Source organism: Falco naumanni, chromosome 11, assembly GCF_017639655.2.
Source record: "Falco naumanni isolate bFalNau1 chromosome 11, bFalNau1.pat, whole genome shotgun sequence".
Classification (NCBI taxonomy): domain Eukaryota; kingdom Metazoa; phylum Chordata; class Aves; order Falconiformes; family Falconidae; genus Falco; species Falco naumanni.
In genome coordinates this window covers 4,852,645-4,867,633 of record NC_054064.1, presented here as the reverse complement: position 1 = coordinate 4,867,633, position 14,989 = coordinate 4,852,645, and the positions used below count along the sequence as shown (strand labels likewise).

The 14,989-nt window shown below is 42.7% G+C and overlaps 1 protein-coding gene across 1 annotated transcript in view; it reads right to left on the bottom strand.

Annotated features, from left to right (window-relative positions):
• Positions 1 to 13,360, bottom strand: part of APOBEC4 (apolipoprotein B mRNA editing enzyme catalytic polypeptide like 4) — a 28,243-nt gene extending 14,883 nt beyond the window's left edge. Inside the window, 1 exon segment of the mRNA XM_040610848.1 lies at positions 3,305 to 13,360. Coding sequence (XP_040466782.1) covers positions 3,305 to 3,585 — 281 coding nt within the window. The 5' untranslated portion in view covers positions 3,586 to 13,360.
• Between the last annotated feature and the right edge of the window lie 1,629 nt (positions 13,361 to 14,989).

The following is a 14,989-nucleotide window of genomic DNA, read 5'->3' as shown; positions in this document are numbered from 1 at the left end:
CCCGTTCACTTTTATGTTAACTCCACTAAGCCATTTATTTCAGCAATTTACACTTTCCAGAGTTGTGAGCACTAGTGAGCCTCTGGCCAGGGACAAAATAATAGGAGTCTAGGGAGAATTCCACTGGAAACTCTCAGTTTGCGTAAAAGATGTTTCAAACCCCAGGTATTTTTAATGAACCACATTCACTCAATAGATGACCCATTTTCTGATTAAAAAAACTTAACATCTGAAAAATTTCAGAGCAGTTCTATGTGTTACCCATGTCTTAAATATAAGTAAACAGGAAGCTCTTCCTAAAATCATGCAACTTTCCAAAAATTATGTTAGGCAGTGCCAGAGCCCTGCTTCTCGATCCTCATTAATCGACTGTATTACCCTCCTGTTACACTGGTCCCCTTTTGACCCAAGCAGTTTGCCAGCGTTTTGGGTTCTTACAGACTTTTCTCATTAGAAAGAAAACCATTAGAGCCAGACTTTTCTTTTTTTTAAACTCAGTTCTCTTGTTTCTAAAAAATGTATCCAAAGCACCAACTTTGTATGGAAGAGGATTCAAACTTCCAGCAGGTTTTTGTCTTCAGTTTCCAGCTTCTTTCCAGTTAGCACCTTGCCCCTGCTCCTCTCTGTCACTACACAGCTTACAGGGTGTCCATCTGCCACCATCTTTCTTGATAGTATTATTTCTTCGTATATGCCAATCAAGGTATATGTAATGCTCTGACTTTAGGCTAAAACGCAAGTTAAAAGTAAAAATTTCCATTTATGACAGCCAGTAAATTTATCTGGGAAGCCAGATGCAACTACTGCCCTTAGCTGTCTTGCATGCTCTTCTGTCGAAACGATTCCCCCTGTAAATAAAAAAGACCAAACAGGGTATGTGTCGACTTTGGAGTTACCAAAACTTTTATAGCTCACTACAGCAGCAGCAATGGAAACCGCTAATGGACTGTACATTTGTACAGGGCTGTAAACTGCTGCGAGTCATCTGGTCTGTGAGTCTGCAGCCCTCTGCTCCTGGCGGAGCTTCAATTCCAGTTCCACAAAAGCTTCGTCAAGGTCTTCATTTTGACTTTTGGTTCTTTCCAGAAAATACTACATCTTATATTATCTTCATCTGGTTTAGTCAATATTGTATAAAAACCTCTTCATGCCTCAGATGCTCTTTTTTTCCCCTTTTTTATTGGCTACAGTTGCAGAATCAAACCATCTGATCTTAAAAGGTTTCCTAATTCTACTTTGCTCTAAAACGTCACCTCCTTTTGCAAGGCTGTTTTCAAATTCTCTCTAATCTCAACAAAACGTATTTATTGGCCGAAGCCAGTGAGGTTTATGTAGGCATGCCTGCCTTCTTTCAGCCCGTAACTCAAATGAATCTTCGAGGCGCTTTGCGGGTGTCAGGGTGTCACCTTAGCAAAGCAGCAGAGGTTTCCCAAGCAGTGATGCAAGTGCTATAAAAGCCAGCACTGGGGGAGCGAAGGGAACTTGTTTTGGGACCCCGCTGGGAGAAAGGCTTCCAGCCGGGGCTGCACACGCTTCCCTCTCTGGGCAGCTGGCACGGCCGTGCCGGTGGGGCAGGCGCTGGCGGTAGGGACCAGCTACCGCAGCAGCTGGTTTTTGCCAGGGCACGGCCGGTAGCCCCGCTCCGTCCCGCCCCGCAGCCCCCACCCCAACCGTCGTCGGGGCCGCCGCTGACGGGACTTTTTTCCTGTCGGGCGGCGGAAGGATATTACCTCCGCGGGCGCCCCCCACCGCGGCCGCCCCCCACCGCGGCCGCACCACCCCCGCGCTCTGCGCGCTGAGGCGCTGCCGTTGCCGGGCGGGGCGGCACCGTAACAAAGGGGTGCTGCGTTGTTGGGGCGCCGGGGCCGTTGGTCGCGCAGTGCTCTGAGGAGCGGTGGCGATCATGGGTGTCGGTTGTTTCTCGTGTCTCCGCGGGGTGCGAGACGGCGCGACACATCGCGGAAGAGACGGCGTTCTCCCCGTCGCGGGCGGTTCCGAGCAAGGCAGGGCCCTGCCGTCCCTGGCCAGGGCTGAGGGGGTGGGGAGGGGCGGCCCGGCGCTCCCTGGAGCGAGCAGCCGGCGGCGGCGCCTGAGGGGCCGAGCGGCCGCGCCGCCGGGGTTAGGGAGCGGCTCGGGCTGGGCGTGTTGTGGGGCCGGGGGTGCCGGCCCAGGTGCCGCAGCCCGGGCGGGTGCCCGGCAGCGTCCGAGTGCAAGAAAGCCGCTCGGAAAAGGCCCCTGGGCCTTGGACAGTGAGGGCACCCGGTGGATTCCAGCCCGTTTCAGCCCCTCTTGTCTCACGAGCGGCTCAGGCAGGCGCTTGAGTTTCCGAGGGGGATCTTCTGCCGGGGGCCGGGGTCCCGCCGGGCAGCGGCTCGGGGTCTGGTTCCCTCGGCCCCCTCGGCTCTGTGCGGTACCCGCGGCCGCAGAGGCGGTTGCCAGAGGAGCGCACGCGCCGACTTGTACAAAACCAGCCGCTGTGGTTCCTCACCGCCAGCATCGCCTGGGAGGGGCCCCCTGCTTGCTGGGGAACAAGGCGCTCCCGACTTCACTTGCCCTGTCCAAGACCTTTACTATACTAATACATATGTTCAATCACAAAGGAAAGCGCTGCTTTAAGTGATAGGAAAAGGTTTTTCTTTTTCAGGATGCGCCTGGACTGCGTAGATCCACGTTTTCTACCTTATCCTATCAGATACTTCTTACTAATTAGAAAATGACACAGCTTTGTGAGGTTTCCTCTTGATAGAAGGCAGCAGTTCTAGGAAATAAAAAAATCCACACACACATATATGTATATATATGCCCTTACCACCCCCACCCCCCACCCCCACCCCATTTTAAGCAAGTAGCCGACAGGAAAACTTTATGAATTTATTATTAATGTATCAGCCTTACCTACAGAACCACCTTCTTGCTAGAGGAGGAATTGAGGCTGTCATGCGTTTCCCCCAAGGTTGCCTCAGCTGGGAAGCTACAGTCTGGCTGTAGTTGTGGTTGTAGCTTGTTTTACATTTTCCTGGTAGAAACTGGCTTAAGGGCAGGCAACAAATTAATTTCAGGAGGGAATCAGAAGATACCGAGGTTTTAGTTTTACTGCTATGGGTTTATGTTGGAATGGTATCGGACTAAAATAAAAGCGTGATATCTTCAAAATCAGTTATTTGAGACCCACAGTTATGCTGTGGGTTGACTTTTGTGGGAGGTGGCTTTATTGGTGGGTTTGGTTTTGGTTTTTTTCACCATCTGTGATCTCAGTTTTAGAGCCTGAAAGTGGTTCAATTTGCATCCTCTTCAGAGTAGGTACAGGTTTTCACGGTTCCATGCAGTGGTGGGGAAACCCTCACCAGTGTGATAAAGCTGAGAGAAATAGGTGCAGAGTGTGACTTCTGGATGCTTCAGCAAGAAGTTGTAGATTTTACTTATGCAGCAGTGGTAAGCCTCATTACAAGGAGAGTAGGCTTCATTAATTCTTTTGCTCACAAAATGGATTTGTTTCAGATCGGCATTATGAGGTTTCAAATCGAAGACTCTGAGTTTCTTTGTATCTGTTCCAAAACTCCACATACAAGGTTTTCTGAGGTCCATCAAATAAGCCCTACTATGTGTTTTCAGTCACTCTCAATCTTGGAGACCAGAATTAATGAAGCCTGGTTTTCCTCTAGTTTGTGTTTTGCGATTGATTCTGGATTCTAAGAAGATGTGTGCTCAGATTGAAGTATCTCCCAAGATTGGGTCATTTTTTATCAATGAGATGCTAGAAGGGCCTTTCCTCCTTTCCAGATGTAGAAGATTTCCATTAACCATATAGCAGTTTAAATTTCTGTTCAACCTGACTTGAATCCACTGTTGTAAGGGGGAGGGTGGCAGGCAATGTGATTGCCTGGGAAATCAAGCCAAAAGAGTATACTGATCTAATTCCTTTAGTGTTGTTAAAGAGTTAGCCACCTGAGTCCTCAGAGTAAGGATGGTCCTTCCCAGTATCTTGTCAGGTTCTGACTGCTGTGATTAGGAGTTTTATGACTTGCTACTAATTTATAAACCTCTGGCTTTAGAGTTTCTTCTTCCATGCATACATAATGCCTTTCCAGCTTCAGGTCTAATGAAGAATCGGTTTGCAGTTGTCACATCCTCTCAGTTCCTTGTTCAATAAATTTCAGGTATTTGGGTAAGTTATATGTGGCAAACTGCTGACTGCTGCACCTCAGGGAAGGCCCAAACAGGTTAGTAGCTGCTTGTCTTGGGGGCCTTCTTGAGCTACTGTTGTGTAGGTGCTCTGTCAGTCTTAATGGCACCTTTTTTTGCAGTGGAAACGTGATAAAGTGGAAAAATTCCTCTGATCTTTGCTAAATGTTGTTTAAAATATCATTTACCTGACTCTGCACTGTATTGTTGCTGGCCTGAATACCTAGATCAAAGGAGGTTGTAAAACAGTTCCTCAAATAATTGAGCAGGAAAAGGTAAAACAGTGACCTAGATAAGAAACATTTTCAGAAGCACGGTAAGAAAGTCCTGAAGAGGGACTCCGAAGTCCCCCCGTTGCCAGTGTCCCATGGAGACTAATTAAGTTTTGCTGTGGATTCTCTTTTTTTAGCATACCTGTTTAATACCTGCATTTGATCTGGGTGTTGTATTCCATGCTTGTATAAGCATAGGAGACCAACAAAGATTATGGAGGACAGGTTAGCACAGGTAAAAGATTTGTTGCCATAATACTGTTACGGCAGATGGCTAGCACTGTATTCTGATCCTGAAACTAGTCATAACCTGAGTGTGATACGTGTCATGACTTTTTTTCTTAAGTCTTTTGATTAAACATGTAGGAACAAGCAAGTTATATGCCCTGTATGTAACATGCAGGGCACTTTGTTTTGATGTAGTTTTAGGTTAATCAACATTTGTATAATCGGTTGAATATTACTTTGGAATATTTGTTTCCATTCTTCTCTTCTAAATAACGTTGGAGGAACTGCTTTCCTCATCCCTCAACTGTAGACTGAACCAGAGGAATTTGTTGTTTGTCCATGGAGTACGCTCAGAGCTGGCAACCAAGTTACAGTGAAGGAAATCCATGGTAATTTGAGAAAAGGAGGTGAGGAGAGAAAGAAGGAGACCTATCCTGTCATTCAGACACAAGCAGTGTGAGCCTTGTGATGACACAGCCTCTGGAAAAGGACAGACCTTCAATTTGTAAAGCCTTGTGCCTTAGAGGTGCAACACTGCTCTCTCTTCCTTCCCCCCTCACTAAACCATTAGTAGGCCAGACTATTGTAAAGGGTTAGCTAGTTAGCATTATCTAGATGTGATTAGTGATGAGAGACAATTAAAAAGGTTACCTTTCCTTAAAAGGAAGAAAAGAGCAAAACTGAAAAAAAAGGGAAACATGCAAGGCTGGAGTGTTATCCAGTATCAGTGTAGTAAAAACCAAATAGATATCCTTGTCTGAACCCAATTATCAGCCTTGCCTGACTTCTCCAGAGATTTAACTGTTGGGTCTCTTCCAGAGCCCAGCTATGATCTCAGATGCTTTGCATTTTGAAATTTAAATGTCAGGAAGTTAGCAAGTAATATATGGATTTTCAAATTAAAGCCCAAGGAGCAGTCTTATTTAGAATAGCAGGACTTCATGGTCGTAATCCTTGGATTAAATGTTGGCTTTCCCTACACGTGTGAATATACATTGTGTTTCTCAGGAAAAAAATAATGTCCATCAAAATAATCTTGAAGCCTGGGGAGACGTGGTGATAGCCCCATAGTTAGTATTGCATTTCCACAGAGTGGAAAGGGATTTAAATTAAATCTCTTGGTGTTCAGATTAAACTGGATGATATCCTTATGTGTCTGAATGACAGCTGTTAAGGTTACAGCCACATAATTATCAATCCCATCTGGCAAGCTCTTCCCTCCCCAATAGGAGGATGACATAACTACAAGACTTAAAAAGTAATCATGTTTGCATTATTTTAATTTTTTAGGTATTAAAGGAGTTATTGGAGGAGCCATATTGAGGTATTGGAATATAGGAAATTATTTGCATGTAAGTGATGGGTTCTTCAAGGAAAATGCTAAATGAGATAAAATCATGATGTATGGCAAGATTGCTGCCTGGATCACTTGTATTAGGACGTGCCTGGCCTAGAAAATGTATACTTGAGACTCAGCACGTTCATCGGGTGATGATATAGAACATGTATCTGTTGCTTTGCATTACTGTTGCTATTTGCTAGTGCTGGAGGCTGTGTGCGCGTTCAGGCTGTTGTTGCAAGTGCTGCTCAAGCCCATTGCCCAGGTGGTGGCTGCACAGTCTTTACAACAGGTCAGCTTTCTTTGTTAAATTGTTCTGGTTGCCACTTGATAGGAAGCTTTTCAACAGTTTTGGTGGTAGTTGGATCAGGTTGTTAATGAGTTCTGTGTTATTGTGAGAGACTGAATGTATTCCTTTTAAAAAATGAGCTGAAAATAAAATCTTTCAGAAGTCATTGTGCATTTCTTTGTCAATGATTCTTTGTGGGTTTCAGCCTCTGATTCTTTTTGTAAGGATTTGTTCCTAGGCCACCAGGCCTGAATGGAGAATAGGAAGTTGCTCCAGCTGTTTTCCTTGTGTTGGCACTGTGCTGAACAGGAATTGCTGAGCAAAGAACATAATTTCCCCAGAGAGGTTTGCTGGGGTAGCACAAAGGCAGTCTGGATTTTTTTTTTAATTAAAAGTTCCTGCCAAATACTATCATCAAGGGCTGGGACAGGGAGGGAGGGAAAGAAATACATGAAGTCTGGAGTCCACTTGGAAGAGCAAGAAACCTGCCTGGAAAAGCAAAAGAGCAATGTGTTTCTCTGCTGAACTCTTTTGCTTTTTTAACCACTTATCCAGAAAAGTGGATTGAGATTTTTTTTTTCCCTTCCCTCTTCTGTAAATCTTGGTTCTGACTATTGCTTCTCCAACGAAGTTGGAGGGATTGTGCAACTTTGCACTTGGTTTTGGACTAGCTCGTGGAACGAAAAATAAGCAGAATTCTTTCTCTTAAGTGGGTGCCAAATTATCAACTGACATATCATGCCACGTTATAGTGATAAATGCATGTCTGGTCATGGTTTGCAGTAAGTTTAAATTCTCTGGTTTTTCTCTTTTTTTAAATATAATAAGGCTATGGCTTTGGTTTCATTTTGCTTTGCAAATCAAAGGTTAAAAAAACAAGCCATAAAGAATAATAGACACATATTTGGGGGAAGAGGAAAATACAGAGTCATTTCACTTCTTGCTTGCAGGTTTAATCCAGGACAGCCACCTGATGCTGTCTGGTGCTGGATGGGAAATGCATCGGGTGGCTTATTCCAGTCCTCAGTGCACTGATGACCACTTTATAAACTCCTTTATTGTATTTGATGCTTTCTGGTATTCTTGCTAGCAGTATTACTAAAGAATTGCCTTGCAGTTTGAATAGTCCTCTCTAGCAAGACAGTTTCAGGTAGGAAATGATTTGTGGATGAAAGGCTGTGTGTTTTAGCTTATTCTTTGAGGATGCTGCAAACCCCCTACAATGTGGAAAGCAGCTGTGGCTATACCAAGATTGACAAATTGCCTATGTAGTGCATATGTAGCTCCTGACAGTTCAGTTGTGGACAAGTATGGAGTAACTTCTTACAGGAGGAACTCCTCCATGGAGCCTATCAGTCTTCAGCTCACAGCCCAAAGTGAAAGAATGTAATATTCCCTTGATTTTTTTTGGTGTGTTTTAGTTATTTTTCATATAATTGCATAATTACTAATTATCTACTCTAGGTTTTTATTTCCAATCCAGTTCATCTTCCTGATCACAGTAACATATTGCACAATTAATTTGTTGTTTATAATATTCCCTTGAAAAGAGTATCTTCCATCCTGTTTATTGGTGTGTTTCCAGCCGATCTCTGGATAACAAAACAGTTGGCTTCTGCTCAAACAGTGTTCAACCTTGGCCAGTTTTGAAGTTCTTTCTTGGTTTTTACTGAGGAGAAAGTATGTTTGACTTCAGCTAGATCTTTGTCTATGTAAAAACTCCAAAACACATCTTTATTAACGTCATCCCAATACAATGGATAGGATTTGAGTTTGCTAAGTAATGCTCTACTGCCAGCAAGCTACATGCTTGTTCAGAATAGTGCAAAACTGATCTACAGTCTGGCTTGTCTGTTGATAGGTTTTCTGAACTTCTCCAGTACAGCTGGGTTTTTATGTTCCTGTATCAATTACAGAGAACGCATATATAAGCTAAAGGACATTCCTTGCCTCAGCTTGTGGAGATCTTGGAATTGGATTGGCTATGAAGCTTCATATACCAAAAACATTCAGTTATTATGTTCACCTGTCACTGTGGCGAGTACTTTGAAAATACCTAAGCCAAATATCTTGTTAATATACCCATCACAAAATACACTGAATGATTGTTTTATTTGTTTTGTTCTTTGTAAATTTGCTTGCAGGCAGACAATGGAATTTCTGCAAGTGGAACATGGAATCATTTGTTCTGGTTACATCTTGTTACTGTCATGTCACCGTTCCATTCCTGCTTTTATGTAGCCAAATTTTTTCTAACATAATGTTCTAGACCTGGATTCTCTCTAAAATTTTCCACTCTGCTGGTATTTAAAACAAGAGGATTTCCCCTTCATGGAGTTTTGTTTATGTTTTTATTTTGCTTGTCAGACTTTGTCAATATCTTCAGTAAATATAATCTGGAGGAGAATTGCGGGAACTGTCAAAACACAGGCTGTTTCCTGTCATTGTCTAGAGTCTCAAGCATTGTGGACTTCCATCTCCTTCCTGTCTTTTGTTTCTGGGTTGATAATGCTGTCTTTAAATGAATTCAGATAAAAATAGATGTAATAGAGCTGGAAATAGAAACTAGTATCCTTAAATGAATGCCTTTGCTGTCTGTGCATAATGGTCCAATAATAATAATAACACACCGTAATCCCAGAGGGTACTGAAGTGTTTACAGCTCATGGTTCTAATCCTGTCACCTTTCCCTTGGAAGTGAATCCACTGAAGTCACTAGTAGCAATTCTTCAAGGAAGTGATATATGGGCTATAGCAGCAGCCAAGCAGCAAGGACACAGGTATTAAGAGGTATTTCTCTTTATGTGAGTATGCTTGGGCATACTGCTCCCAGAAGCTCGCAGGATTTTTAATAGGTATTGATCTAAATTTGTTCAGGTGGATTGTAGTCTATTAATCTACAACAGACTGGCATCAGTTGGCATGGTTGTTGGATATTGGACTCTATGGACCCATTGTACAATATTATTTTTGCATTGTAATAGTGCCAAAAGGTCACAGCTAGGATTTTTATTGTCTTGTCCCAGAACATTTGCAAGTAGGTAGAAGTCTTTCTCAAAGAATGTAATGAAAATGAAGAGGCAGAAGATGGGAAGGATGTAAGGCAGGGTATGAAGGTCGATACCAGTGAGAGCAAATATTTATAGATCACTAGTGATACGCATCAATTGCAGGCTGTAAATCATTTAAAACTTTGTTAGTAAAGGAAATACTGCTTGTGTTCTACAGGATCTTTATGTCATATTATTGTAAACTGCAGGTGCATTTTTGGCATCAGAATAAAGATGCATCTTAAAGCTGGGCTTATACTAAGTGTGTATGTATAGCATATAGAAGAAAAAATCTTGCAGCTGTTTTTACCTTTGGGAGCTTCTAGCATGTATTGGTCTGAGGGAAGATGCATCAGCAGAGATGAGGACCTTCTGAGAGATAAAAACAAGGAGAGTTAGACAAAGGATTCTGAGGGATCATAAAAATGAGTATTAAATAACTGAGAGCAAGAGAATGGTGCATTTTCACTGATCTGGAGTGTAAGAATATAGCCTTTGGAAAGACCAGAGTTTGCAACAGATGGAAGGCAAGAGTCAGTCGTAACAGCATAAAGGGAAAAAGGTTGGAGCCGACTTATGTTGCCAGAAGCATTTTTGCCTTCCCTAGCAAAACAGGTCACTTCCAGAAATATGTTTAACACCCATTTTCTTAATCTAAAGGTGTCCTGATTGAGGAAGTCTTAGCATTGAACTTACATATGCAGTGTAGTCAAGAGGTAGAATTTGAGGTTGAAAAGGAAAGGTAGAATTAGAGGTTGAAAAGGAAAGGTAGAATTCGAGGTTGAAAAGGAAAGGTAGAATTCGAGGTTGAAAAGGAAAAAGGCCTAAAAACCTAAAGATCCGCCTGAGAAAAGTCTCAGGTAGAAGTTCTGTCCTGCCTTACAAGATTGCCCACCTTGGTTCCTGAGGAACCATAGCATGTAGTGCTGAATCACCCTGTTCTTGCTCCCTGTACCCAGGCCTAAGCCATTGTTGGAAATCACTGTACCAGGTACTAGAAATCATAAATTAGGTAGAGTTAGACACCTCAATAGAAGAAAATGGTAACAAGCCAAGATTCATGTACAAGATCCTGGCAGGGTCACTTGTGAAAGAAAGTTGAAAAGTGCAACTCTTGAGACCACCTGAGCAAGGCCAAAGGCTGGAACGACCCTCTAAAAATTGATGCCAAGAGAAAACTCCGCCTAAACTCTGCCCAGACTCTGCCCTTCATTAATATGCAATGAGATGTTGTAATTGCGTTAATAATGTATGAGAAGATGTTGCAATCATGTATCTCAAATGTATAAATTTGCTTGCTTCACACCTGTACTTGGGAGCGAGTTTCTGTGGTGCAAACCATCTCCCCTGTGCAGAAAATTAATACCTTGCTGCTAAAACTACAAAAAGTCTCAGCAGTTTTCTTCATTCTGAGTTTTTTTGGCATCAAGGTGCTATCTAGGTTACTGGTTTAGGCCACTGCAGTAGTGGTACTTAATCTAACATCAGAGAAAGCAAAAAGCTAAGCGAGCTGGGAAGGGGGCTCAAGTGTGTGTAACCATGCTGTTGGTTGTGAGTGGCTGGCACTGCGTCTGATGACCATGACTGAGCATCTTCCTTATTTATGTAGTGATCTTACTTGACTGTTGTGTTTGACAAGAGAGAAGCATGATGGCCATTAAAGTAAATGTATTCCTATCCGCATTCTAAAACTGCCTTTCTGTTGTTTTCAGATGCTGAAGTTGTTCAGAAACGGCGTTTTCGTTTCTGGAAATTTTGCAGAAGACAAAGAAAGAATTTCCAGAGGAAGAGTCCAGAGAGCCTGCAGCAGGCAAGTCACTAGTGCACAGGCTGTTGTGTTTGACTATGGGATATTTTAGAGATGGTAGACATAAAAACAAACAAACAGAAAAGCAACTTGAAACCCCCAAACCCCAGCTTCCCCACACCTTGCATTGCATTGGACTTGATTGCGCTGCACTCAAAAGACATCCTTTCTAATTTAGAGATTTCTGTGTTCAAGGCTGTCGTAGTCAGTAAAGCCCTGAAATCGTAATTGTTCAAGTGGTATGTATGATGATGACACATGACATGGTTGTAGGGGGAACAGTATATATATTTCTAAAGTTAATTGTTACATATTTATTTACAATAGTCTTGTTCTTTGCTCCTCCCTGCAAATCTAAACAGCACTCAAAAGAAAGCTGTGGACTAGGGGTCTGATTTAGTGGTGCCTGTCTACCAGGGCTGTAAGAGGGTAATACAATCTCTGTACAATTTGACGAAATCAGATAGAATGAATGTGGCATCACAGATAACAAGAGACCCATAGATATGCTGATTTCTTGCTTCACTTCAGTTATTTCACTTTTAACCCAATGAAGAGAAAAAAAAAAAAGATGACAACTTTGGCTTAGTGTTGCTTGAGCACTGGGAAAAAGATAGGGTGAGTAGCCCAAGCCAACTGGAAAATGATATTCTTTCTCATGCCTTCCCTCCGAGCTGAATTGAAGCCTATGTTCTATTTTCTGTTATGCTAGTGGGAATCCTTTGTTGGCTTGGATTCACAGCATTGTGATCTGAGACCAGAGAATCTCACAGTGCACCCATCTTACGTGAAAGCTTGCAAGGATTTGTTTTAGATCTGGCTGAGAAATTTGTTCAGGGTGTTCAACAGTCTTCAGCATGTGGAAGAGTTCTTGTATGTGATGGCATTCAGCAGGCATCTTAAAACGGGGTCTAGGAATTTCTGAGTATTTTGAAATATGCCCCACAATAACAGGGCACATAGTTTTTAAGTTTAATATGGGTCATTTAAAATAAAAAAACCCCACAAATAAGATAAACTATGATAGTAATACAAGGATTTATGATTAATTTATCCCTGTTATTTTAATGATCTCTGAGAGGTTAAGAGTGCTGCGTTTGTGCATAACACTCGGGAATGCCAAACTTTGTCTTGGGGTTCACAGTTCACAAGATTGCTTTATGCACATTTTCCTTATGTTTCAAGTCTAAGCTATAGAGTTACTTTTGGACATTTTAATTGTGATCTCTAACATATATAATGCTGTTGAAAACGTATGATTACTAGGATTTGTTGTAGGAACAGCATTTAAATTGAAACTCTTAATTTAGTCTTTCTGGAAACTATGTATGCATGAAGGGAATGAGTCAAACTGAAGACATGCCATCTGATTATAACTCAATGTGTGGGAGGGACGAAGTCCTTGGGCTTTGAACTAGTTAGATAGAAATACAGAGCTAGCTGGCAAAAGCCTGCTCAGAGGAATGGGAGGCCTGAGATAGAGTGGGAAGTACTCCCAGTATCCTAAATAATAGACATTCAGGTATAATTTTTAAACCTAGAGTACTCTGGGGAGCGCTTGGATTAAAGGATACCAGAGTGATACAGACTTCTAGGGGAAGAAATATTTCTTTTTTAAGAGGAAAAATGAAAAAGACTCTAGTGTCAAAATTAAGGAGAGGAAAATCCTCATAGTCAACAGAGATTTATACTGTTTAAGCATACTGTAACAGGGCCATAAAAGGCATATGTGCAGTATATCTGTAACCAAAGCAAAATGAAACAGGGCAGAAGGGGAAAAGAAAGTTATGTTTGCAAATGAGAACTTTTGAGAGCACATTTAATCAAGTAGTTCAATTTCTTGTTCTGGAAACTGAAGCTTGCTAGAAAAGAACATGAACTACAGCAAGTAATTCGGGAACAAGGAGGAGGATTGAGTACCAACTAGCCAATAATATAATATATAATAATAAACAGACCAATGTCCTAGTTTCAGCTAGAATAGAGTTAATTTTCTTCTTAGTAGCTGGAGCAGTGCTGTTTTGGATTTAGTGTAAGAACAATGTGAATAGGACACTGATGTTTCTAGTTGTTGCCAGGTCATGTTTATGAAATCAAGGACTTTTCAGTTCCTTGGGCCCTGCCAGTGAGAGAGCTGGAGGGGCACAGGGAATTGGGAGGGGACACAGCCGGGACAGGTGACCTGAACTAGCCAGAGGTACCATATGACGACATGCTGAGTATATAAACTGGGGGAAGAAGAAGGGGGGGGGGGGGGGCATTTGGCATGACGGGGTTTGTCTTCCCAAGTAACTGTTACGCATGATGGAGCCCTGCTTTCCTGGGGGTGGCCAAACACCTGCCTGCCGATTAGAAGTAGTGAATGAATTCCTTCCTTTGCTTTCCTTGCATGCATGGGTTTTGCTTTAGCTATTGAATTGTTCTTATCTCAACCCTTGAGTTTTACATTCCTTTCCGACTCTCTTCCCCATCCCTCTGGGTGAGGGGGAGTGAGCAAGCAGCTGTGTGGTGCTTGGTTGCCGGCCGGGGTTAAACCATGACAGACCTTCTTGGCGCCCAACGTGGGGCTCAAAGGGTTCAAGATAACAACAGACTTGTTTGGGATGTGCTAGTTCAAATTTATAGCTGTTACTGCTGTTTAGCTATTAAGGGGCAGGTTTCTGTGCTTGCCCTGGGGCTTGCTTGCCTTAGAGTCTAGTGCTCGTTAGTGGCTGCCTCTTGCTTTCTCTGCTTGCTGTACTGCTGATCATCTTACTGTGCTGGGCCCGGGAACATTTTGATAACAGCAATGGCTATGCGCCGGGGCTGGCAGGTGGCCAGGGCATCCCTGCTGTTTCTGTGCTGCTGTACTGGACAGACTGGAACTCCAGTGTGAACTCAAATCAAAGGAACTGTGACCTGTGAATGAGTCCACATGGGAGCATGACACCTCAAATCCCCTGTGGCCGTGACTAAGTCTGTGCCTGAGCAGGTGTATCTCAGAGTGTGTGTGGCCACGGTTATTCTGTGCCACAGCAGCTATGCCTCTGAAGGAATTGTGGCCCAAGGGTAAGTCCACGCAGGAGAAGGTACACCTTGAACTGAGATTGTAATGGATATACCTTTAAATTGTTGTAACCCATGGTTTGAGTTTCATGTTATAGGAATGACTATAGTGGGAACCACCTGGACAAGCCGCACAAGAAGCAGTGCAAGTGCAACAGTGACCCGACCTGAGCTGGCTTTGACGCCCGACAACCCCACACAACACACAACCTCCCTTCTCCTGAGTGACCACCATAAGAGATCGTGTTCATGGACTAAATGAACTCAATGGACGTTTTGTGGACATTTGTGGACATTTTATAGACATTTTTACAGAGGTGGTGCATAGACTAGGGAAATGATGTCTGTGTGTTATATCAAAGGATGGGAAGAGTAATAGTGGTTAATGAGGTTGTACTGGAAAGTGTGGCATGATGTAAACGGTATGGAATAAGGGGTGGATAATGACAATAACAAATTTGTAAATGTATTGAAAGTAAGAAGTTTCTTATGGAGAATCAGCCTGTTTATGGAGATGAGAGCGCAATTAGGGAAAATTAAGAGTTTTGCTACATAAACCAAATACCTGTTTGTGCCATGACCAATTTAATTCTTAAACTTTCCTTAGGTGCAAAGAAAGTATCTGAAACACAGGAAGGCAATCTTCTGAGTGACACTTGTAAATGAGAGCCATTTGATTCACAAGTCAGGAAAGGGGTTTTCTTTTCCTTAATTCATCTGATGCAAAGTGACCCATTTATATCACAGTGTCTGTAAGGGTTTTTTTCCCCATGTTTG